The sequence below is a fragment of the Toxorhynchites rutilus genome, chromosome 2 (genome assembly GCF_029784135.1).
Source record: "Toxorhynchites rutilus septentrionalis strain SRP chromosome 2, ASM2978413v1, whole genome shotgun sequence".
NCBI classification, from domain to species: domain Eukaryota; kingdom Metazoa; phylum Arthropoda; class Insecta; order Diptera; family Culicidae; genus Toxorhynchites; species Toxorhynchites rutilus.
In genome coordinates, this window is record NC_073745.1 from 86,493,479 (window position 1) to 86,520,797 (window position 27,319).

General features: G+C 38.6%; 2 protein-coding genes across 7 annotated transcripts in view; one reads left to right on the top strand and one right to left on the bottom strand.

The window, feature by feature from the left end:
* Positions 1–415: 415 nt before the first annotated feature.
* The window catches only part of LOC129770204 (xaa-Pro dipeptidase), a 326,892-nt gene continuing 299,988 nt past the window's right edge, over positions 416–27,319 (bottom strand). For all 6 annotated transcript variants that reach the window (XM_055772898.1, XM_055772894.1, XM_055772895.1 and 3 more), the window contains 3 exons: positions 937–1,651; positions 728–879; positions 416–560 (listed from right to left, as the gene is read on the bottom strand). In XM_055772898.1, the coding sequence (XP_055628873.1) occupies positions 527–560; positions 728–879; positions 937–1,651 (901 nt within the window). In that variant the 3' untranslated portion in view covers positions 416–526. The remainder of the gene's footprint in view (positions 561–727; positions 880–936; positions 1,652–27,319) is intronic.
* On the top strand, positions 19,769–22,341 carry LOC129770203 (FAST kinase domain-containing protein 3, mitochondrial-like). The gene is made up of 2 exons (XM_055772893.1): positions 19,769–21,116; positions 21,176–22,341. The coding sequence occupies exons 1-2, from the start codon at positions 19,974–19,976 to the stop codon at positions 22,052–22,054; spliced, it is 2,022 nt and encodes a 673-aa protein (XP_055628868.1). The 5' UTR covers positions 19,769–19,973; the 3' UTR covers positions 22,055–22,341.

Consider the following 27,319-nt stretch of genomic DNA (forward strand, 5'->3'; position numbering starts at 1 on the left):
CATGTTTCGAATGAAGAATCGAGATAACATACGTTTCGTCTCGTATTCCGAGTCCCAGAGCGTCGATTTTTGACAAGAAAAAATTGGAGATGACACCAGCTCTCGACGTTTCATGCAATTTTAAGACATTTGGCATCATTTTTTTTTCGAAAACCCCGATTTCCCTTGGGTGATTTTTCGATTTTCGAATAACTCAAACTTTGACCGCTTTGCGCCAGTCTCCCTTAAGTCCGATTGAGTTGATATTTTGCATAGGGTGTTTTTTCGAGGTGGTGAATATTTTTTATGAGATAACTTTTTGAAATTCGAGATGACCATTTTCATTGGCACCCTAATGTAGACAAACGATAGAAGCTGAATTCGATGGGTTCGGATACTTCTGGGTTTTGTATAAGACAGAAAGGAAAATATATAATTTGAATAAAAATGTTATTTATTTATCATGCGCGCTTCTCATTTGGCTGCTGGAATATGTAAAATATATTGATCTCTCCCAGGAATATGGTTTCAGAGAAAGAAGTGTTGTTTATTGCGCCATCCAAGTCTCGATTTCCTCAACGCTGGAAAAAATGAAAAGTTTCTATTAGAATCTTGAGCTACCTTGATAATATTTCAAGAACTTGTTTTTATTCAATCACATTGAATACAAAAAAAAAACTCATTTTAAGCTATTACTGAGGTTAACGTTCTAGTCATTGAAATGAAAAATATCAGTGAGAATACTTACGTTCTTGGTACAAAGGTGAAATTGTCAATGCCTGTCTTCGTGATGAGAACGTCATCTTCAATACGAACACCTCCAAAGTTGCGGAAGCGATCAATTTTTTCTTTGACCATGAATTTATTCATTATCGGATCCGCGAAAGCTTTCTCGAGTAACTGCGAAAACAAGATAGTTGACTCGAATTAATGGGTTAAATGATTAATTGATTTTACCGGTTCAATAAAGTAACAGCCAGGCTCAATGGTGACATACATTCCAGCCTTCAGTGTTCGGGCCGTGCGCAGACGATTCAATCCTGGCTCGCTGGGACGTTCTGGACAGTGCGTCAAATAACCACCCACGTCGTGCACATCCAAACCTAGGAAATGTCCCAATCCGTGCGGTTGGAAGATAGCGTTCAACCCAGCGGCCATCATCTCATCCACATTGCCTTGTAGCAATCCACCTGTTTTGAGCTCCTCCAGCATCACACGATTAGCTAGGCGATGCATGTCCACCCAGGAGACGCCCTCCTTCGCACTAGCGCATACCGCATCCCGTGCGGCCAGGACGGCATTGTAGATCAGTTTTTGGTCCTCTGTAAACTTTCCATTCACCGGGAAGCTACAGGTGATGTCCGAAGTGTAGCCTCCGTAGTTGGCGCCCATATCGAACAAGCACATATCCCCATCCTGGATGAGCCGATCGTTCGGAGCAGCAGCATGACCGTAATGCAGAATAGCCGAATTAGATCCGGCACCGCATATACAGGTGTACGACATGTGCCGACAGCCACCCACCGAATAGGAATGGTGTATGAATTCCGATTCCCCCTGATATTCGTACCAACCGGGGCGAATGTTCTTCATCACCATCTTATGGGCGTCTGATGAGACGCGCGCCACGTACCGCAGCACTTCGATCTCCGATGGTGATTTTATGACGCGACTGGAATGAAATGGAGAAGAATTGCGCTTGGTTAGAATTGATGCGTTGTCAACCTTTCAAACCAGAATTAAAGCTAAATCAATTTAGAAACCGAAATGACAAAACTAGTTGCATCTTGGGATTGGTTAAAGGTACAAAAGTGTTCCTATATCAAAATACAGATAATTAATTGTTCTTTTCAGAAAAAGTATTGAAAACATTATTCCGTTACAATTTTGATAAATTTTCGTACTTTTCTTCGGATACCGTCCATCAATGTTTGGACTCTCTGTTAGCGGCCATTCTATTCCACGATCTCTTCATGTCTGCAGTATTCCGAGTCACTTTGGCACCCTTCTTTCGGCTCAACAATTGCTTAATATTTTCCGATTAGGCGAAATTTGGGGCAATTGGGAGGATTGAGATCTTTTCCCCCATCGTCACGGTATCACTGAAGCACCTTTTGACTTTAGTGGTAGCTTGCCACATCTGACCAAAACTTCACCGGATCTTTGTGAACCTTAATAAATGGAAGGAGACGTTTCTGCAGGCACTCCTCTCTATACATTTTTGAGTCCATTGTCTTGTTTGTGACGAGAATCATAGTTTTATGTTAAGCTGCAAATCCCTTACCAAAATCAACTTAAATTTACTGAGGACATCTCCTCTGGCAGTGGTCTTATAGAATTTCAGGCTTGGGAGCTGTCCAAAATCAATCTTCACGTACGTTTCGTCATCAATCATCTTCTTTTTGACGTGGGACTACGTCTAACCGGAATATATGGAGGGTAAAATGAAAACCTAAACACAGAACATGCAGGAAAAAATGAAAGATTTCGAATGCTTATAGCTCGAACATTTCGTACTGGATAGGAGAGATGTTTGCATCACTTGATAGGGAATATTTCTACGCATCTATCGCAACTAACAAAATGTTGTTTTTCATTAGATAAACAATTGAATAACTGTAAAATATTAGGCGTTATCTAAACGCCCTAACTGCATCGTTTTGATTGGCCCGATTTACGGTTTCCCTAACACAGCCATCAAAACCAAGCAGCCTTGGGGAAATCGGCATTGCAAATACATGAAAGTAGTTTTGTTCTCATCGAAAAATGTTCCCTAACACAGACTTTAAAACCAAGCAGCGAAATCGGTATTGCAAACACACGAAATCTAGAGGCGAATGAACTGAAAAGTTTAAACCCTCTTAAAGCCAAAAAGAAGAAGAAGAAACACACGAAATCGCTAGAGGCGAATGAACTGAAAAGTTTAAACCCTCTTAAAGCCAAAAAGAAGAAGAAGAAGAAACACACGAAAGAGCCTAGAGGCGAGTGAACTGAAAAGTTTAAACCCTCTTAAAGCCAAAAAGAAGAAAAAGAACACACGAAAGTAGGGGGAGCTTTTGTTCCCACCGAAATGTGTTCCCTAATAGAGATTTCTAAACCAAGGTGCCTGGAGAAATCGGTATTTCAAATTCATGCAAGTCGGGGGTATTTTTGTTCCGACTGGAATGTGTTTCCCTAACACAGACTTCAAATCCATGGAGCGTGGGGAAATCGGCATTGCGAATTCATACAAATCGGGGTTTTTTTTTGTTCCGATTGATATGTGTTTCCCTAACACAGACTTAAAAACCGAGGTTTCTGGGGAAATCGGCTCTGCAAATAAATGCAAACTGCGAGTATTTTTGTCCTCGCTTGCCTTTGTGCAGAGTGCAATATGTCTGTCCTAACATGATCTTCTAAACTTAGGAACCTGGGAAAATCGTGTCACACTAGAAGCGAATGAACTTCCCAGTTTCAAGCAAATTCGAGATTCGAGAAGTATGTACACTTTTGGGATGTAAACTTCAGAGGGAAATGTAAAATAAAATAATCGTTTGATATTTTTTTTGTCTTTATTGGAAAGATTTTCAGCCTTAGGCTGGTTCATCAAACGTTTGATAATTCATCCGTACATATATTTTGTTCTAGTCATCATACCAAACGTAAAAGGTCCGTCATTAAATTTACTTGTAATGAAGAACAATCAATCACAATAAATGAATTGACTTTACACGGCATTTGTTCATTTTTTTCACTCACAGAGCAAATATATTGAACTCAGTTGAATTTGGAAACTGTTTCATTCAATCAAGAATTTAATCAATACAAACGAATGATTGCTAAGCTAAAGTAGTCAACCTTGCGGTTATATCATAGATATAACCCACTCATTTTTTTTTAATTCGTTTATTTTTACAGGCTCAGTTACTTAAGTTTAAAGGAGCCGAATTCTTAAATATAATTTTAAAATTATATATATAAACAATTTTCTCACATCTATGGTTAGTAAGGTGGAAAACCGATTACTCGCGGTGTACTCGAGATTAGAAGGGTGAAATATTTTTAGGAGAAGGATGGGATATAAGGAAATTGTAACAATGTTGATGAACACTCAATTCTTAAATCTATTCGCATATCTATAGTGTATTTACATTTCACCTTATTCTACTATTTATAGCAAGGGGACGAATTACCCGCAAAGGAAGGGAAGAAGGGTATAAGGATATAGAGCAGTCACACACGAAGATCGATAGCTTTAAGGAAAACATATATATGGGACATGTAATCAAGGTCTAATCGAGCCAACACATCTCTTACCGGCACATTGGGCTGTTTTCCTCGGGCCCGAAGGGAGTTTTCTAAATTCGATCTGGCGACCAGATACACCTCGCACGACCAAACAACATGCTCGATGTCGTGATAACCTTGGTCACAAACGCAGAGATTGCTGCTGGCAAGATTGAAACGGATATCTTGCTTCATGGACAGATCAAAATGCACAGAGGAATTGATGTAGTCAGTAAAACAAACACGGTTGGGAATATACAAGGAAGGATCAACCTGCATGGAGATGAATTTATGATATGAACTCATGAATCCAGAGTCTCTTGATTTTTAACTCGATCAGCTGCTCAAAATTTCCGATCACCAATAGGTTCATGACCTTACACCGGATAAAGAACCGAAGAGATAATAAATTGAAGCGATCTTTTAGTGGGAGTACGCCTGCCAAAACCTCGAGACTCATGGTATGCGTTGAGGGCATACATCCCAACGCAATACGGAGACAAAGATACTGAATTCGCTCGAGTTTAATGAGGTGTGTTTTGGCAGCTGATTGAAAACAGAAACTGCCATACTCCATCACTGAGAGAATAGTTGTTCGATACAACATTATAAGATCTTCTGGATGGGCTCCCCACCAGGTCATCATTCTCGTCCAAACCGTACACATTCTTTGTGTGGACACCGACTGGACAACATCGTTGCTGGACGAGCTGGACGGCGAGGGATCGAGTGCCTTTCTCAAGGCAATGGGGGCGGAGGTGTAATGCAGGAGTTAGAGTAGAGTTTTCAAAGGGCCTTTCTCAAGGCTAGAGACGAATGAACTAAAAAGTTTAAAGTCTCTATAATACAAAACCACCACCACCACTCCACCAGGTGCCGGTAATTGTACGGAAAAAATTTATTCTTTGTTGGCATTTTTTACTCAGATACCTAATATGGGCCCCCCAAGTACATTTGGAGTCGAACCAGACCCCAAGATACTTGAATAACATAGCATTAATGATCGGTTTACCCAAAAGTTGAAGCTTTGGTTTTGCTGATCTATGCTTCCTAGAAAAAACCACCATCTCTGTTTTCTCCGTGGAGAATTCGATCCCTAGCCCAATGGCCCAGGTTGAAAAATTGTTCAAAGTATCTTGTAAGGGTCCTTGCAGGTCGGATTCGTTTGATCCTACGACAGACACCACTCCATCATCTGCAAGTTGTCTTAGGCTGCAATTTTGTGTAAGGCAATTGTCGATGTCGCTTACATAGAAGTTGTACAAAAGGGGGCTTAAACATGAGCCCTGGGGGAGGCCCATGTAAGAGAACCGACTTACTGCCGAATCTCCGTGAGAAAATTTCAAATGCTTCTCACAAGGCAAGTTATATAACATATTATTCAATAGAGGCGGCAGACCCCGAGAGTGTAATTTGTCTATTGAAACAGAATCAAAGGCCCCCTTTATGTCCAAGAATACTGAAGCCATTTGTTTTTTTTTCGGCGTAAGCCAAATGAATTTCTGAAGAAAGCATCGCAAGACAATCATTCGTCCCCTTGCCCCTGCGGAACCCATATTGTGTATCTGAGAGTAGGCCATTCGTTTCAACCCATCGATCAAGGCGAAACAAGATCATTTTCTCCAACAATTTCCGTATACAAGACAGCATTGCTATTGGGCGGTACGAATTGAAGTCGGACGCGGGTTTTCCGGGTTTTTGAATAGCTATAATTCGCACTTGTCTCCAATCATCTGGAACAATATTATGCTCCAGAAATCGATTGAATAAATTCAACAAGCAATGTTTCGCCACATGAGGGAGGTTTTTCAACAAGTTGAACTTAATTCTATCCGTTCCTGGAGCCGAATTGTTACAAGAAAGGAGCGCAAGAGAGAATTCTACCATCGAAAACCCGGAATCAAGATCGCACCTATCTTGTGGTATATCTCGAACAATTTTTTGCACAGGAGCGGAATCAGGACAAACCTTCCGTGCAAAATTCAAAATCCATCGATGTGAATATTCTTCGCTTTCATTCGTTGAAGAGCGATTTCTCATGTTTCGAGCCACTTTCCATAATTTTTTCATTGACGTTTCTCGTGACAAACCTCCCACAAAATTTCGCCAATAAGCACGTTTTTTTTCCTTTGCTCAAGTTTTTAAATAGGGGGTCTCCGTAGCCGCATTGGTTGCGCGTTCGCTTAGTAAGCGATCGATCGTGAGTTCAAAACTCAGGGCCCCCATTGACCATCTTTGTGTTGTTACAGAATAACTACGTTCACGCAACAATCATCAGCGATGGAGATCGATCCACGGTCGAAATAAGATCGATTTATCCATACATCTGCTCTGCTCTGCAAGAAACATCGGGCTGCTGTTCTATAAATAACTCAACAATGGATCAACGACTGTCTCCGCTGTCCAGTCTTAACTGGATAATGGAAGAACAGATAGAAAACTCTTACGCCTAAATGGCTATTGTGTAAATGTGTACCATTTGCAACGGTATAGAAGGGAATACTCTAACGCCGAAAAATGGCAACTGTGTAATGTGCTAATTATAGATATGATAGATATGTGACATGTACACTATTAAAATTCGGCTCTGTTATAGCTAAAATGCTAATGAGCCTAAAATAAACAAAAGGGATAAAAAAAAAGTTTTTAAATTGATTTTCAAGGTTCAAATACGACTGAAAATTTTCAATGGTTCCACGTTTCCGAAAAGCTTTAAATGCATTCGATTTATCCTGATAAAGCTTGGAACACTGGCTATCCCACCATAGATTGGGAGGCCTTCGACGAATAGTGGAACCTGGGATGGGTTTCGTTAGAGCGCGAACCGCGCTGTCATAGATCAAACGAGAAAGGAAGTTATACTCCTCCAATGGAGTTAAACCATCTTTGGAAGTGATGGCTAGAGCAATCGCGTCCGCATATTTTTTCCAGTCAATGTGTTTTGTGAGGTCATATGCCATGTTTATAGATTCAGAAGAATGCGACCCAATGGTGATAGAAATTTTGATTGGCAAATGATCACTACCGTTGGGGTCCTGGATTACATTCCATATGCAATCTAACGATATTGAATTCGAGCAAAGCGAGAGGTCAAGAGCACTTGGGTTAGCAGGAGGTTTAGGTTCACGTGTTGTTTCCCCAGTGTTCAAAACGGTCATATTGAAGCTGTTACAAAGGTCATATATCAATCAATCATCTTCGTACATCGTCAAAAACTGCGGCATGTTCAAACTATTTATTCACTCTTCCTCGACGACTGCTCGTTGAATATCTTCAACAGTTCCATACTATTTGTTAACGGCATCTACTCTTTGCAGAGATCACTCCTCATAAGTTTTCGATTAAACCATGTAAAGGTCATCCAGATTTTATGAACTGATACATTATACTGTAGCTCTGCTGCGAATGGATTTTAATGATTTGTGTACCAAACGAATCGGAATTTATCTAAGATGACAAGATTTCGACGTTATAGACGATCAGCTAGTCTGTAAATGATTTGAATTAATGACAATTCGAAGCATTCCCATTTCCCCTACATTTGTTTCGGCATTTTTGTGCTCATCTACCTGCGTTATTTATTACGAGCAACTTATGCATCTGCGTTGCACTGTTCTCTTATACCACTACCATTGCGAAGTTTGGTAAGCAAATCAGTCGCATGTAAATCGTAAATATTGCAGCGTAAACTCTGCCTATACACTGGGTGAAATAATTAATGAAATTTCACTTGTGAGTTCATACTATTTTCACTTCAACCAGCGAGTAGCTAACATGCACACACAGAGGTTTTGCCCGAGTCGAAGTCTGAGAGAGTCGATAGTGTGAGCGGAATGAAAAAAGTCACTCTGCAGTACACGTCTAATATATTTTAATGTAGGGCTAGGTTTAACATTTCAATATAGGGGCCCATTTCAATGTTTCGGGTGAAGAAGTGAAAGATTTTGAGGGTCAATATATCTTCAAGTAAGAAATAGATTTTGATTCCAAATACACAAATCAACAGAAAATCGCCTATGTTTCTGTCCGAGACATATATAGAGGAAATAGTAAAACAAGTAAACAATGTAACGAATAAAGGAGATTGGTTTACTCGCACATGCTTTACAATGCAAAAAGTAGCATTCTCCCAATGAATCATGAATCAAGCATCTTTAGCTATTTCTACAAAACCACGCACTCATTAATCCTTTCCAGAATTGCCAAAACATTCTACTAAACAAATAATTCCACAATTTTGATGTATTCCAAACTAATATTCGAAAGAATGAACAAGTGGCCCTACGTCAACAATGCGGCCCTGTCCTGGATACCACCCCAATTTGCTGGATATAAATGAAGAAATAGAAATGACGAAGATGGTGGAGTGTGCTAGTGAGATAGCTGCGCCTCCATATATTATTTTGACATCGTAACGTCGATTTTCGTTTTTCTATTGAGATCCTATCACATCCTTGTGAAAACGCTTTTTTGCAGTATTTTTTTTATTGATTAAAAAGAGACATTTTCTGACTTTCTGCTGAATATGAATAAAGTGTGACAGAGTGCAGTAAATATCTGTGGAATCTCGTCGGAAAAGACGAATAAAAAAATTATAGGAGGTTGTGTTCAAGACACGACCGCATTGTTGACGTAGAACTACGCTGAAGTTTAATTCAAGTCGCTTGTTTATAACTGCGGATATTATTTTATAATGCTACGAAGTTTTTGAAATATCCATTCTACCAGTTTGGTCGCCCTGAAATGTTTTTTTTATCGTAGAATCATTTGACGACAATTGTTTGATGATTCATTCTTGTACTCGTAGAACAATACATGCTCGAGATAAGCGCAGCTGTCATCCTTAGTGGAGAAAGTTTTGCTACTGGCAAGCGAAACCAAATCACATACAATATTCCAGAATGACATTTACTTTCTTGGTGACTAAATAAGCGAAATAAACTCTATCTGCACGCGAGCCCGAATAAATTAATGACTTATTACTGAATAACTTGGTATTCCTCAAATAATTTTTTGGTGCACAACCTTAACACCTGCTTCACCGTGGCGTCCGTTCAATGCATTGATGCAATGTTAAAGGCACTAACGAAACCTTTATGATGACAGAAAACAAACAATGTTAATTGCTTGGAAGAAGGCTGAACATTTGCCTCAACAGAGGATCATTACTAGCGTAACCCTACCGTAAATAATTTCCTCCCGCTATCTCCCCTCCTTGATATATTTATTATTACAGATGGGGTTTCAGCGTAGAGAAGATGCACTATTTTTACGTACGGGTTATGAAGCACGCACGTATGCATACAAATATCCATATATCGATGGCTTGAAGCAACTAAATATACACACACTTATCTCTGTTTTGCGCTCTTTTCAACAGAAGCCCTTTCTGTTAATATTGCCAGTCTAGATTAGCTTAGCTGTCATCATTTGTGGAAAGAGTTTTCCTACCGTCATGCGAAACCAAATCACTGACAAAATTCCAGAACATTTATTTTATTGGTGAGCTGACGATAGCCAAGCTTGATGATTCCCCACACAATTGGGTTGCTCAAAACATTAATACAATGGCGTCAGTTTGATGTAATGATTGCAATGCCAGAGACATCAGCGAGTGAGTAATTTGATCGCGTTCAGAGCTTAGTCCGAAACAAAGACATGTTCGATGTTCATTGTTTCGTATCTAGAACGATACTGAATGAAAACTATTTTACCCTGTGTATTACACTGATACAATGCAGCGAATAATCATATCATTCATTCGAATTATAAATAGCAATTACCATCAGTAAAGTTTGACAACATTTCTATTCATCCTGAATATCGCGGGCTCATGAACTGAATTGACAAATGGTAATGCTTCACTCATGCGAATCTCTGCTCACTATGATCCTACGATTCGGTTGAATAACCGGTCTTTCATACTTGTTGCTTGTCATGCTATCATAGAGATTTGAGATTTCCTTCTGTTGAATGAACAATCGTGCCATTCAATCGAAGTAGTGACGTGAACCGACCGTCTTCGGCACTGGCTTGATACCAAATCATGGACCTTTCGGAGGAAAAATTGAACGCGCCCGGTGCGGTAAAAATTCTGAGTACTAATTCCCGAGCTTGACTGCCTCGAATGCTTTTATTATTTGTCATGTTTACAATTCTTGTTTTCTTATTTACTAATACAAAATTTGGCGCGCCCTTCCTCGTGCTGACTCTGCAAGCGATTGTGTAAAGAGCAACACAATTAAACTAGGGCAAATTTAGCATACGCGGAAACAAAAATTTACAACAGGGCCGTTCATCTCCAAGGTGGATGTACTTTTGTAAATTGACAACAACGCGCGTGTTAAAATGAAATATGGAAAAATGGAGTGAAGCATTCTCCAAGCGTCTCTATAATGATGTCTGAAGCGATTAGGGCCGCTTCATCCCCCCTTACTTGTACAGCTTGAAATAATCTTGAAGAGGTTATTGCAAGCAGATTATACAATAATGTAATAATTAGATAAATGTATTTGATTTTTGCTTTTTACTTTTCAGTTATAGGAACTTAAATGATTTTTTTTTCGGTTGTAATTAAAATAAAACATACTCCCTCAACTCTGTAATTCCCCAATTCTAAATGGAAACAAAAATGGTCATATCTCCTTAAAGCTTCCCCGAAAGTCTTATCGATCATTGTTGATGAGCTTGTACAGCTTCATTTAAAAATTTCTTGGTGCAATATGTTTATTTTCATCATTCTTGCTGAATATATCTCCCTCTCATTAATTCTTTAATCTTTAATCTTTCATATTCTTTTAATCTTTAATCTTTCATCTTCTTCAATATTTAGTTTTCTTCATTTCAATCTTTATTGTTGGAGGTAAATTCATCTCCCATGATTCTTCTTCGCTTTTATAGCGCTACTTTGTTTACATTTTTATTCTCGATAATCCCACATTTCAGTTACTCATGAACTGTTAAGTAAGTATTGGGGCATACATGTCCTTACAAGAATTCATTCCTGGTTTTCCAGCCCTTCGGTACATTCAAAAGCTATTATTGCGATTGATGGACACATTCTTGTTATAAATTGGCTGTAGACAAATATGCCTCAACATTTTACATTTTGTTAAAATTCCACTTCATAGTGTGTATGTAAAGTTTAGAATCACACCTATTCAAATTATCGATAAGTACATTTCCCCATTTTTCCCTGTCCATACAATTAAAGTACGGGAGATATGATTGTGTCTTTCTAAACAGAATAAGCAGTCTTCCCAGAATTGACGGAATATTGTTAAATAATAATTATCCCTTCTTTGATTCATATTTTGATGCCGGGTTTAAATTTCTCTGCTAAATTAATTCAGTCTGTGAATTACATTCTTGAAGCATGAGAAGAATTAGATCGTACTACTTTCTTCTAGGTGCATAATTTCCTTTCATACACATTTTATCGTCCTTATTCTAAAAATCTCCTAATTTATTTAAAAATTGATTATCCTTCCAACAGTCGATTTGAATTGATTAGGAAAAGGCTTTTCGGCTTCACTTTTTTTTTTAATTTGGTTGTTTTGAGAGGAAGAAAAAATAAATGGTCATATTCATTTTCTCACTGCTGTCCTAATTTGTTACAATGAAATAGAGTTTGCAGTCGCCAACAACTTTTTTTTGTTTATAGTAGTCTAGCTTTTATATAAATTTTTCATATATTATATCTGTTTTTCCACTTTGAACCAACGATTTGCAAGGTTTAAATCGGTCCCAAAGAGACCCAATTGAGTTGCTCGTAACAGTATTTGTCAAAATGGAAAAATGCTTACTGTTTTCACTGTTTATATTTCCATTTCGTTTGAAATCATTATTTCGTTCGTTAAATGTTCGAAAGGAAACAGATCGAACGAAATGCAAAAACAACTCGAACGGAATACGGAATGGAACTTTATCAAGTCGTTCGAAATATTTCGAATCGATCGAAATGCAGAATAGGGGCGTTTTATTGTTATACAATAAATGGTCGGTGTTAAGTCAGAGGGGACCAAGTCGCAAAATTGAAAATTTCGAGTTATTGATTACATTTGGTTAAGCATTATGTAAGCTACATATCACATTTATCAGATTTAGAAAATCACGCATACAGCAGGAATAACGGATCGAAATTGTTATGATTGATCAACGAACACTCCTCTTAGTATGCAGTCAGACCATTTACCATGGCGAAATGGCTCTCTATCATGTGCAGACAGAATGGACCATGTGTCAATCATTTATATACTTAATTTGAACAATTTTCAAGCGCCGAATTCAAACCAACAATTTTTTTCTTGAGGCTAATAGGTACCTCGTTGAAATGTGCTTGAACCCGTTTGTGTAAAATGTACAAATTCTGAGTATATTAAAAAATAAACTTAGTTCACTCTGACTGAACGAATCAATGAAAAATGCTGATATTCAGTGTGATCGCAAAATGTACTATTTCAGAGTGCGATTTAGACTCTAGCGATGACAATGAATTCGAATTTGACGATTCTATCGACGAATACTGTCTAAGATGATTGAAAATGGGGAATATATGCTGTAACATGTAAGCCGTGCAATCATATTCATGCCAGTATTAGATGGCAGATACTATTATGCTGAACGCAACCAAATGTTTACGCGATTCCAGCCTCACATCCCTTCTCGCTCTAATTTTCATAACAGAATGGCACACTTTGACTCACAACTGTTAAGTGATCGAGAAACATTTCGAAACTATTCAGTCATAGTGAACCAAATCCTAAAAAAAGTTTCACTTGGTTCAGTCAGAGTGGACCTTGTATGTATAAGCAGCCAAATAACTGCCTTTTTTGGCATGATACTTGATACCATTATCATACAGCAAAGTATTGCCAGAGAATAGCTAACATTTCTGAGAACAATATTGAACAAAAAAATTAAGTACTTTGAAAATTGCAGGGCACTGAACTTCAAGTTCGTTTTTCTCAAAATCATAATGTCACATGGTCCGGTCTGACCTAACACCGACCAAATGTCTTTTGGAGTGCGGACCGACACTCATATTGTGCAAATGCTCTTGTTGCGGACTAAATGGGAAGCGCAGCTAGAACAATCTGAGGCTCAACGTGTTAATCAGCAAATATTACTTCTAGCTTTTTCGTATTTCAATTGCCACACGTGAAAAGATTATGCGCGCTAATTGAAGCTGAATAACTTATCTTGTACCGTGAGAAATGATGTTTATTCTATTAGAATTGTTCATCAAAACTGGTGCCATCATTTCAATGTATCGACGATTTCCAACAATGCACTACGGATTATCTTCGTTTGACATTCTTGTGGACGTGGCGATAGTCTCCAGAACTGCGAGCTTCCTCGCTAAAACCAGCGGAGGTAAGGAGACATACCTGACTGTTTTAACGAACGAAATCTTGCAGCAGGTGACACACTCAAACCTTCCACCGATAGCTAAACAGCTTCGGTTTGGGACTAACGACTGGAGGTTGCCGGTGGTCCGAGTGGATGATACAATCAGGAACAACTTCCGAGTTGGGGCGAGCTCTGTGGGTCTGAAGCAAACCTTTGTCGAACTTGTCTCAAGAAAATATCACTATTATGAAATTCGCTACACGGACGGTTCCAAAGGGATGCAAGGAGTTGGTTTCGGGGTAAGCGGTCATAATAACTCTATTATTTCTAGCAAGAAGCTCGTCGACATTTGCCAGATGTTCTCGGCCGAAGCTGCCGGAATCCTGATAGCTACCAACTCGGCTAGCGTCATCGATGCCGTTGGCGCGGCTATAACTAGGCACCCTTGGATACAAGCTATCAGGAGGTATCTGCTACCGGATACAGTCGTCATGTGGGTCCCCGGACATAGTGGCATAGCCGGCAATGAAGCGGCCGACCGTTTTGACGGAATCGGTCACCTTGGACAACTTTTAACGCGCAAAGTACCGCTAGACGACATCTGACTATGGATCGCCAACACCTTCAAAACTTTTTGGGTGGAGAAATGGTTCGTTAAAGCGACGCTGTTCCTCCGGAGAATCAAAGGATCCATCACCAGATTCGAAGACGTCAAAACGATGAGAGAGCAACGAATCTTATCCAGGTTAAGAACCGGCCACTGCAACATGTCGCACAACTTCAACAGAGGAACCTTTCATCCCCTTTGTGACTTGTGCGAGGTTCGCAATTCAGTCGAACACATCGTCTGTATTTGCCCAAAGTACGAGAACCTTCGGAACTTACACGGGCTCAGCGGGAGCATTTGTGATGTGCTTGGCGACGGCCCTTCACGAACTGCTGCACTGCTCTGTTCTTTGAAAGATGCCGATTTTTTAAAATTTAAACAAAAAACTTGTGATCAAATCGAAGATCCTTGTTCTTTCGTCGGCATCTTCGAGTGGCGCGGATTCCCCACCTGTGGCCTGGGGCCATGGTGAGCGGACATCCTCGTCAAACGACCAGGGGAAAAAAGCTCAAATGCGTGGAAAGTCTCGTGACGAAATCTGTTTTTTGTTTATTATTTTATTGTTAATTGCCCGTATGTGCATGTAAAATGAATTATAGTAAGCGCACATCGTGGCATGGTTTCGGCCGTTTTGCTGAGACGAACCAGCCCAAGAGGCTGAAAGTCTCAAAAATAAAGAATTCAAAAAAAAAAATTATATCGATATTCTCCACACTTTCTCCGTAATTGGACCAAAGAAACTTCCCGTGCTACACGTCAACCTAATGGATTCTCGGAACAATGTGGTAGTGAAAGAACAGTTCAAGAAAACAGATGATATTAGGCTGTCAAAAAAGTTCTGCGGTATTTCCGCAGGTGTCGTTGTAAGCGCGTAGTTCTAGTTGTATTCATTGTATCGAGTCATACTATAGCTTGTTGGAAAGGTATTTTTGCGCGCTATAATATAGTCCTTGACAGTGTTTTGTTTGGTTAAGTCGTTCGTGAGTTATAGTGTCGCAAATATGGAGCAAAATAAAGAGAAAATCCGACATATTTTACAGTACTACTATGACAAAGGCAAAAATCCATCTCAAGCTGCCAATAAAATTTGTGCAGTTTATGGACCCGATACAGTTTCCATTTCCACCGCACAACGATGGTTTCAACGTTTTCGTTCTGGTGTAGAGGTCGTCGAAGATGCGCCACGCTCCGGAAGGCCTGTTGTCGAAAATTGCGACAAAATCGCTGAATTAGCCGAGAAAGACCGGCATAGTATCAGCCGTGGCATCGGCCAAGAGCTGGGGATAAGTCATCAAACCGTTATTAACCATTTGAAGAAGCTTGGATTCACAAAGATGGGAGGTTCTTTTGCATCCGCCGTATAGTCCGGACCTTGCACCATGCACCAAGTGACTACCACCTGTTTTTGTCCATGGCGAACGAGCTAGGTAGTCAGAAGTTAGCCACAAAAGAGACCTGTGAAAATTGGCTATCCGAGTTTTTTGTCAATAAGGAAGCGAGCTTCTATAACAGGGGTATTATGAAGTTGGCATCTCGTTGGGAACAAGTCATCGAACAAAACGGCGAATATTTGACTTAATGGGCACCTTACACGATCAACCGGATTGACAATAAGTGTCTTCAATATCGTGACAGCTAGGCTTTCAACATCTGATCTAACCTCAATCAATATTTTTCCACCTTACACGGTCAATATCGCCCTCAACCCGAGACAACGAAAATATCCGCGATGGCTAGTGGCGACATTCGAGTTTGGGATCCAAACAATTCTCTATCAGATTAGAAGGCTAAAAGGCAATTTTCAATTGGTAAAATTTGAATGAAAATATCTACTTGGTATTATTTAATTAGTTGAAGCGCGTAGTCCTAACCTTAACTTAACCTACTTCCTCTGAATTTTCAGATATTCCTACTAAACAGTATTATTATAATATAACGTCAATTTCAGACATAATTTTTGTATGGGATTTTCTCATCACTTGCAGAAAAAAAGTGATTTGCATTCACATAGAATACTAATTTGATTCGTAAAAGTTAATTTTCATTCATAATTTACACTTTAGAATTCGGTTTTTCTCCTCAAAAATACATCATAATACTCGTTTCACAAATACAGACTGTTCCTTTCAGTTTCAGAGATGCCAGATTATTTTAGTTTGCGAAAATATATGCAAGTTATTTTATCTGCAAGCAAATGTTTTTATTCCATAAATGAGACTATGACAGTAGAACCCCGATTATCCGCGAGCGGGTGATCCGCCCTGCGGATTATTCGTGACTGCGAGTTCCATAGTAAATCAATAGGCCTTTCCGGAATTTGTTAGTGAGTGGTAGGCCCATGCTCTTTTGTTGTGGTCATGGCTTTTACATTATTTAGCCACTGGTGTACACGACCTTATAGATGGATAGTTGATTGATTTTTGTATTGATAGAACATAGTTTTTATGTTGAAACATCTCTTTTCGTGTTTGCATTTTTTTTGTCCTTTAATGGGTCATCGCGATATTCGTTAATCGCGGTGAGTTTGCCCGACTATTCCGCGGATAATCGGGATTCTACTGTAGCTTGAATTAACACATGATGTTTTTTCATCTGTGATTTCCCCAGATCTTCTCATTCTCAAAATTTTATAGTGGAGTGTGAAGAAACACACAACCCGCTCACTAGCGCAAAGAATGACCGAGTTCAACGTTAAAAAAATCCTAAAACGTTGTTAAGTTTCATCCACTCTCTCACCATCACATTGTCAGTTTACTTTGAAGTTTTGATTTGTATCGTGAAAAGTACCGTATTTTGCTATTCAAAGTATCGGTTTTCCAAACCAAAAGCTTCCATTTATGATTCCTACAATTTCAGTAGTTTATAAATTTTAATTGCAATCGCAAAAAGACTAACAAAAATTAAATGTGCGCTTGCATATCTGGCAACTCAGTCTGGAAGTCCGTGAGGTAAAACGTCAACATCATGCATCTATATGAAATGTCACGATATTGATGCTCGAAAATCAGCAAATCCGGATTTCTGCGTCGTCGGCCATGTTCAGCTGTCATTATGCTCTCAAATGTCATCATATTGTCAATAAAGTTGACCGTGTAAGGTCCGCTTAAAACAAACGATTGTAACTAATTTTATGAACAAATGAAAATTCAAAAAAAATACCGCAGGACTTTTTTGACAGCCTAATATTTTATCTCGATCCTTGCAACACTGCAACCTCCAAAATCCATTCTACCAAGACGGGTCTATGGTACTAGGTGAGGCCGTTTCGTCACTAAGTTGGTTAGGGGAGCGGTATATGAAAACAGTACGGAAGAAAGCAGAAGGGGAATTATTTCTTTGAAGCGTGAAAGAGACAGACTGATCACGAGCGAGCTCCGGCACAAGCGTATTGTGTTTTGTTTACAAACAAAACACAGTAGATTTCCAAGATGGCTGAAGAGTGGTTTTAGCAAGTTGGCCCACCTTAGGATATACTTCTACGCGCCTTGCATTCTACCAGCGCTAGTTCCACATCACCACACCGTTGCACACCGAGATGGGAAATGAAAGGTGGGAAGATTTTTAAATCTGTGACGTCACAGATTTTGTTTATGTATGTTACTTTTCTCATAATAGTCCACACATAGGAAAAGTGTTGTTATTAAAAGTAAAAATAAGCAGATGAAATGAACGAACTAGTTTTATTTTCTTAAATCAATGCTAGCGTTCAAAATCATAAGGGCCCAACTGACATTTTAGCAGAAACTGAAATTTCAGTATTATTGATTTGTTCTATACTCAATTTCAATTAAATTTTACTTCTCGCTACGTCGACCAAAAACGTAAATTAACAAAGTCAGAGTCACAGAATCTTTTGACGGAGAAAAATCAACAGTGCATGGGAAAAGAGGTAGCAAGTTTTTTTTTTCATGTAAAATGCACTTGAAAAAAAAAATAATTGACTCCGTATGACCTAGATTGAGACGAAAAGTTTTCCGCTTGTGTCTTAGTTATGAAATGTTCAGCACCCTAAGTGTGAAAAAAGTGATTACAATAGCTGACCAGAGATATACTTCCATAAAGTTGCTCTAAAATCCAAACATAATAGACATTAGAATACTATTTCTGATATAAGAAGAAAACAAAGAAAAATTAAACATTTTAGTTCGTGACATGTTGTTTTTTTTATAATGCGAAAAATATTTCTTGGAAATAGTAATTAGTTTCTTTTACGGCGAACCTGGGCAACTGCTGGCGGACACGGAGATAATACGGTGGAATCCGATGTGATGATGGACGAAGTCCTTTTCGGGATCTATCACTGAGCGTCAAAGCGTTGAAGTCCAAATGAACTGAACGATGACTATCTGCCCAACCTCGATCGCCGTCGGTTTCCCGCGCAATGATCGGGTGGGAGAAAGATAGAGAACGAAAATAGCGACTGATATGGATTAGTTTTCTAATTTTCAAGCTAGCTATAAAATTGTGGCTCTTTATAATCCTAGTGCTCGTAGCGGGATTCTAGTTTTTATACAATTCAAATTTGTTCCTCAATTTTTATAGGGTAAATATAATAACGTGAGATCTCCAACAGTTTCTGTATATCCTCTTTTAACGTTATTCGTTGACACATTCAATTTTGTACCATTTGAGTAACTGACTGGTATGCCTGATATGTGAACTTCCTATCTTTCTGGCTACTAATACAATCAAAGTTTAACACAGCCAAAACCCGTGAATCTTCCCACCTTCTATTCGTCATCTTGGTTGCACACGAAGTTTAATGTCGTCAACGCGAATATGACAGTAAATGAATATAAATCGTATTTCACCGGGGAAAGCCGAGATCATAAAAATGTTTTTTTTTCGAGCAATGGTGTCTTCGATGGTGAATGGTAATCTTTGTTATTTTCTTCGATTTCATTCGATTGAGATTGAATTTTTACCGCACTGCACTGATACCACCTCTTTTTTTTTCTTTTATCAATGAAAATATGCTTCGCGTACAGTCACACACTTGACTGCACTGAGTACAAGCGGCACCGGTAACTTAACGTTCATCGTGTCTATCACAGGGGTACGACTAAAACGTCAAATCCCTCATATTGCCAGTGTACGCAATATTGCTGCGGTTCACTGGCATTTTGGTTCTGTCAATTACTGTTGTTTACAACTCGGTCCGGTTATATAGTCGAATAGTGGCTAATTTTAAACTCCATGTTAAATGTGAACACCTCCATGTGAAACCGAAATATGAAAATCGCTCATGCAGTTAGAAATAAAGCAGCGCATTTTCCTTTATTTTTACTATCTCCGTGATTTCAACGATTTCAATCCTCGCAAATATTATGTTGGTAAACAAATGACGCCATATTGATTTTGATTTTGGGTAGCCTATATTCAATTGATGTCTAACCTCTGGTCTATCATGGATCACTTCGAGTATCTCAACATTGAAAATTTATTGAAAGGAAAGTGTACCATTCCAACCCTTTTCAGTTCATCATTCAGCAGTTAAGCACCACCCTGTTTGTTGTTTTCCATTCGCTCTTCCCATCTCACCAATATGACAGTTATTGCTGTCATCGTATTTCTGAACGTCTTTGTGTTTTTGTTATCGATCGACTTCGCATGTAAGCCAAACTTCGGTAATCAATCAGCTGGTTATGTGAGGAACTGAGCAAAGAACCAAAAGCAGATAAAAACAAATGACAGGGAACTCGCGTTCGCAGATCTAGAATGTGCTAATTCATCAATCGAAATCGGTCCCGTTTAGCTACGTTCGAGAAAAATGTCCCGCTGCATGTTAAGTCCGCTACGGTTTTATCGCACCACTCCCGGGTTGCAGCACTTTCTGCCCACCTTCGCGCGGGCGTGTTTGTTTGCATCGGATTCCTCCTCAACCGCGTCAGGAAATGGTGCAAACGGAGGGGGCGGTAAGGGATTTGTTCGAAATACAACTATTCTGGTGCAGCAAGGATGCGACATCCAGGAACTGCCCGTCGTGGTGCGGAAGGTAGCCGAGGATGAGTTTGTGGCGCTGATTTCCAACAAAGTCATCGATAATCAACCGACGCCGCCCATTGGCCAGAGCGTAGCCACCATGAGTCATTCTGAGGGAAACGTTTCGCTCGAGGAAAAGGCGGAGGCAATCGATGCTTGTCAAACCGCTGCAGGAGTTTGCTCGGTTGTCGAAGCGCTCAGCGAGCAGGAGTTTTTTCCCGAAATTGCCGTAAGGGCGATGGAGAAGATTTTGAGGGTTGAGACCCTGCTGGAGTTGAAAGGTTTGGAAGGCAAACCGCATTATGAGCAGATCATCAACTGCATCATCTTTCGGGGAGACAACGAAACAGTGTTGAACGTGTTGGACGGGATGAGAAACTATATGGAGTTGGCTAAAACGATCGATATGCTGGGGAATGAATTGGTGTACCGTTGTTCCGAGAACAAATTAACCATTGAACAATGCTGCGAAGCCGTCGAGATCTTAACTCAATGCAAGAGATACGAGATGGCGGAGAAGTTTTGGAGCGGAATTGCTGATCAGGAGAAGCAAATCAACGATAAAAACGTCCACCAGGTATTTGCTATTTTGCCATACTTGAAGATTAGCCGAAAAGCAGTATTAAACATTTTGGAGCGTCGCATACCCTCCGTTTGGTGGCAAATGACGGCAAACGGTGCGATGGATGTGCTTCAGTCGTTGGAAGCGTGCAAAATTTCACCGTTCAGAATCACTCAAACCTTTGCTCGATGGCTCAATACGAATATCCACGCGGTTACAGAAGCCCAACTGGAGGCTATACTTGAATCGTTTAATAATTTATCTTATTCTGATAATCAAATCGAACGGTCAATGGCGAGATACGTTAAGGCGAAGGGTGTTAAAATAAAATCACAAAGTCTGATAGTCACTATGCTTAGGCACTGCCAGGTGGGTTATAAATTTTTAATTCTCCATTGCGAAGAATACATTTCTATGTTTTTTTTTAGCTATTCCGACTAAGGAATCCAGATATTTTGAACGGCTGCAGTGAATTTTTCATTGCCAATCATCAAAGTTTGGATCCGGGCTATTTACGGGCTGTTCTGTGTCCATTCGGCTGGCTCGATTTTCAGACGGTGAATAGCAATAAATTCTGGGAAACGATGGACATGTTTCTGGATCTCAATTTCACCAAAATACATCCAATGGAAATCATCGATATAATGTTCTGTTACGTAACCCTGGAAAAGTATCCCTTAAACTTCGTAAATCGTATTTTCAATCCATACTTTCTGGATGTGCTACATGCTCGTACACGACCCGAGCAGCTGGACCGGGTGCGAAGTATGCTCAAAGTTTTCGACACCAGTTTAGCACTGGAGTGTCCAGATTACGATGGACCACTGCTACCGCGTGATCATTCTGCTAAATCAGTTTTTCATGATGGTCGCATCAAACGAATTGTAAACTTCATCACCCCAGAGCTGGAAGAGCTAGCAGGTGGACCAGGCTGTATGACCAAGTTCACCATCCTGCAGCATTTGCCGATGAACGAGCTGTATCTGGTGGATGTGCTACTCCACCCCTCCGGGATGGGGAACATTTTTTCGCTGAACACCATGAAGGAACGAAACATCAACGTTGCGCTTCTAATTCATTTGCCAGAGTACTACAACAGCACGGGCGAATATCTGATCGGACCACAGGCTATGAGGATCAGACAGCTGAGACGGCTCGGTTTGAAGGTGGTTACGCTTAAGTTTGACGTGGTGTACAAACTCAAAGTGCACCCGAAGGAACTCCGAAAGTATTTGGTGGAAAGACTGAAGGAAGCTATGGAAGCTCTGCCTCCGCCGAAGAGTGGGTTGGACAAACATTCGAAATAAGCTACAGAGATTAGGAAGAGTTAGGAAACAAAAAACCCTATCGATTGTGCTACAAATATTAAATAATATTTATTTGAAAATTGGAAAGAGTATAAGAATCGATTAATCCCAACGAATGGTTATATACTCTGACGATATATTCAAAATTCTAGCGGTTTTTTGTGCACGATTTGTTGGATGTACCCGTACATTGTGAAAAAATGTGATGTAATGCGCAGTTAGATGAAGGAACATAATGTTTGTTTCCAAAACAATAAACGTTCAGATCCCAATATAGATTTTTATAAAGTTGAAGATTTCCTATTTTGGATGTCCTGTAGTCTACATGTGGTAAGCGTCGACCATAATTTGGCATCGTGTCCTTTTCTGCTTTGCTTTTAGTAGGGATACCATCATCTTTACTATTTAAGGTGAAGGTGGAAGCTAGCCATTGTAGTGGTTATGTAAATCCACGTGTAAAAATGGGATAATAGTGTTTGTGAGAGAAGGGCAAAGCACACGTAAATAGATCAATTCACTTATCAGACTGTGTGGCGCTTCATTGACACGAGTCTTTGAATACATTTGAAAAAAAAAACAATTCAATACTGAAGTAAAATGGACGAACGATATGTTCCGATGAACAATTGCAAATATAAATATACAGTGGAACCCCGATTATCCGCGGAATAGTCGGGCTAGCTCACCGCGGATGACTAAAAATGAGATGCAAACACAAAAAAAAAACAGATATTTCAGTATGAAAACAATGTTTTATCAATACAGGAATCATTGAACTATCCATCTGTACGGTCGTGTACACCAGTAGTCAAATAATGTGAAAGTCATGACCAAAACAGAAGAACAAAAACCTACCACTCATTGTCAAATTTAGGGTAGGTTTATAGAATTACTATGGAACTCGTTTTCGCGGATAAACCGCACCGCGGATCATCCGCTCGCGGATAATGGTTATACGCGAGCGTAACATGAGCAAATTTATAACACAAACGAATTGGGGCTCTTTTGTTATCAACAAGTTCTTCCGCACAGTAACTCGATATTGATAATTCCTCAATATTTTCCTCCGTTGATCGTATTGTTTTCACATATTCACGTTGGAGAGCCTTAACCCTTCTCTCTATTGGCCGAGGCATTTTGATTAAATGTAATACTTTTCCGTTTACTGTTTTTGAAAGCATAGGCAGCCGTGGCAATGTTCCGAGCTCTGCAATGCAATTTTCTTACCCAATGTTAAGGGTCCCTTACACGATAAATAATAATGACATTACTTCATCAGAATGACAATAACAATGATCGTGTAAGGATGACAAAATTGATATGAAGGGCCTAGGTAGTGCGGACTGAATCAAAACGGCTGTCAAAAAAGATCCAATTGAAATGTCAAAAGAGATCCAACGATCAGGAGTGTTATTTTTCTTATGATAATCAACACTATAAAAGAGGTATTGTTATCAAGGGCAAAAATAATTAAAATTATAAAATGAACGAACTACATTTTTCCGTCAATTGTTCAATTAACCATTGCATCTCTGAAAGAGCATCTCAGCCTTTCACTGAGCAACGCATTTTTATTGTCCCCTCTCTTTGACATAACGTTTTTCCGAACGAAATAAAAACAAACGAAGTCAGAGTCACGTAAATGTTTACTCCTGCGATTTGAAAATATTCGATAAAAAGTGGAAGGAAGGGATGCCAGATGATTTTTAAAAAAAGTCTGTGAAAACATGTGGATGTCTGTTAAAAATGTGGAAAAGTCTGTAAAAGTGTGCAGATCTATAGAAATGTCTTTTAACGTTAATTTTCACATATTCATTAATACTTTGTACATCGCGATACACGTAAGATTGTATTTTGTATATATATACAACCATTCCATGCCAAACCAATATAGTGATTGGAGGAGGCGATCTGGCGTAGTGGTAACATCCATACCTCTCACGCTAAAGGTCACGAGTTCAATTCTCACTTCCGACATTCTTCCAAAAATGGAAGTAAAAAGTGACAAACCAGCCAAATGAGTTGAAAGTCACTATAATACAGTAAAAAAAAAAAAAAAATATAGTGATTCTCAGATCTTCGTCAAAAGTGGTAATTTTGTTCTTTATCGCAAAACATTAGACTCGTATTTTTTTTTTTCATTAGGATGCCCATTTCCATTTGAGGGTGATCCAAAAAATAATTTTTTCCACTTTTTCCCAAAATGACTTTTTTCAAAAATTTATAACTTTGCAGAGTTTATATCAGATAATATGGATCCTATTTTCGTAATTATTGATTGTAGTCGTTTTTTAATGTTTTCTTGGTTTTAGACTAGGGGGCACCATATTTTTTTATATTTTTTCTTGAAAGCTTAGAATTTTTTTCATAAAATATCTTGATATCAGATATGCTATTTTTTCGTTTTTGAAATATGATTTTTCAAGATTAATCGATGGTTCGAAAAACAATTTTCCCCATTTTTCCCACTACAAAAAGTCATAACTTTTGAACTATAGGACCGATTCATGTCATCGGTATATCAAATTGAAGCTTACGAGTTATTTTTCTTTGAAAAAATATTCCTTTGCGAAAAAATTTAATTTTCACTTTTGTAATTATTGATTGAGTTAGTTTTTCATAGTTTTCTCGGTTAAAGATAGGAGCGCTATATTTTTTTATATGTTTTATGGAAAGCTGAGGATTATTTACCTAACATATCTCGATATCAAAGATGCTATAATTATCGTTTTAAGTTATAATTTTGTAAATTTAACATATTCATATGTGACTAAACTAGACCTATGCTACTAGAATCCAATCTTCCCGCAAGTGTGATATTATTGGCTTGGTTTACTGGCTTATTGGCTTCAATTTAATATATCGATCATCTAAATCGGTGCAGTAGTTCAAATGTTATGATTTTTTGCAGAAAGTTATTTTTGGACAAAGGGGGAAAAATTATTTTTTGAACCACCGGTTAACTTTGAAAAATCATATCTAAAAACCGAAAAAAAAGCATCTCTGATTCCAGATATGTTATGTAAAAAATCCTCAGCTTTCAAGAAAAAATATAAAAAAATATAGAGCCAAAGTCATAAAAAATAAAAAACGACTAAAATCAATAAATACTAAAATATAATTATTCTTTTCGCAAGTTAAATATATTTTAATAAAAGGCTAGGTCATTAGTTTCAATTTTATATGTCGATCATCTAAATCGGTTCAGTGATTCAAAAGTTATTAATTTTCGTTTGTCATTTTTGGGAAAAAGTGGAAAGAATTGATTTTTCGGACCACTTAATAACTTATGTGTTGTAAGTGTGTTTGAATGTTTCAACGATCTACACATACATACATACATACACATACATACGCGTTGTTAATTTTTATAAAAATCAGTATTTCTTCGTTGATATATTGGACTTCCACCAAGGCTTGCGGTCTTGTCGTTGATGAAATTTATAAGAAAATGCAGTGTATATTTTCCATCCGCCATGCAAAGCTATACAAGTTTTAGATCACCACACGGCTATGAACCATGTCTGTGGTAACAATATCGAACAGTAACCCATATTTCGTCATAAGCAGACCCGAAAGCGAATGTAAGTTGTTGAAAATAGAATGAACATTTTTATTCGATGTTGTTCAAATACTTAGAAGACATAGTCCTGACCCTAACTTAACTATTTTCAATAAATCTCCTTGCATTTCAGCAAAAGAATCTTATCTAGAACAGAAAATAATTATCAGAGACAATTTTCGTTCAAGATTTTTCCTTACCTGCATAGAATGCAATTTTTCATTAATTGTGTATAACCGTATCCTCTCTTTCGTCTGCAATGATGTCAGGGCAAAAGTACTTATGTGTATGAGTTCCAAACTTTATACACATCAGATGGGCCAACCAGAAAGACTGCCGGGCCGCAGGTTGAGTATCGCTGGTCTAACGTCATGTATATTGATATAAACTAAATATAATAACTTTTCTGTTCACATTCTTTGTGTGGACACCAACTGGACAACATCGTTGCTGGACGGGCTGGACGGCGAGGGATCGAGTGCCTTTCTCAAGGCAAGAGGGCGGAGGTGGTAGCGCTGGAGTAAAATAGAGTAGTGTTTTCAAAGGGCCTTTCTCAAGGCTAGAGACGAATGAACTGAAAAAGTTTAAAGTCTCTATAATACAATACCATTACCATTACCATTACCATTACCATTACCATTTTCTGTATTAAAACTGTGGAAAAATGTCATATGGTGAGTCAAATATCTTTGATGTGATGGATAGAGCCTCTTATTTTTCAAAAACCTGTGAAATATTGTTATATCCAAAAAGTCTACAACAAAAATAGAAAGTGTTTTACAGATATGTCTGTAAATTTACAAACATATTTGTAAATCTGGCATCTCTGGTGGTCTGAGAATTTATTGCAGGAAATCGCTTGAAAACATGCATGAATTTGCTTGAAAATGAAGTGGATTGAGTCCGCACCACTTAGTGAAGGGCAATAATGATGTAGGGGAAAAGGGGGGAATTTGGACCACCTAAGCAAATCGCCTAATATTTCCAAACCAATACGATCCAAATAAAAAATGTCACATTGTATACTAAGCTACACTTGTTTTCTCTCAATCAATAATGTTTAACCATTATCTCAAGCTTTAAGCTACCAAATATATCATAAAATAAAAGAGATGACTTTTGGACATTAAAATTTGATGCGGGGTGATTAGGACCACCTGTGGGGTTATTTGGTCCAGTGTGTGTTTCATCGAAAAAAACATATTTATGTTTATGTAAAGTATTTTGGAATAATGTTACAATCAGTAACAGTGTTCTTGGATCGATACCAGGTGTCTTGGCCAGATTTCAGACTAAAAAAATTGGATAGAGACCATCTCGAATTTTGCATGGATTTTTTCACTGTTGTTCGAGCATTTTTAAACGCTTTCGATGCTTGGTCAAAGAAAATCCGTTCTTAATGGCCTGTGTTGCTCTTTCAAACTCCTCCTTCTTCGACGTTGTCTGCCCATCCTCTTTTTGTAATTCAGTGGCATCTGGAATCAATTAGACAAAAGAAAAACCACAAATCTGTAGGACCAATTCACCCCACAAAAACGTGACCATGTCACCCAACACAATATGCAAAAATTAAAATGCACTTAATGTCATTTTTTTTGGTATGAAATTCGTTCAAATTTTCTAGAAAAATGAGAATTTATCTTCAAATTTCCCGGTTTCATGTATTCTTTCCACGCTGAAAAGATTAGAAAATCATCATTTTA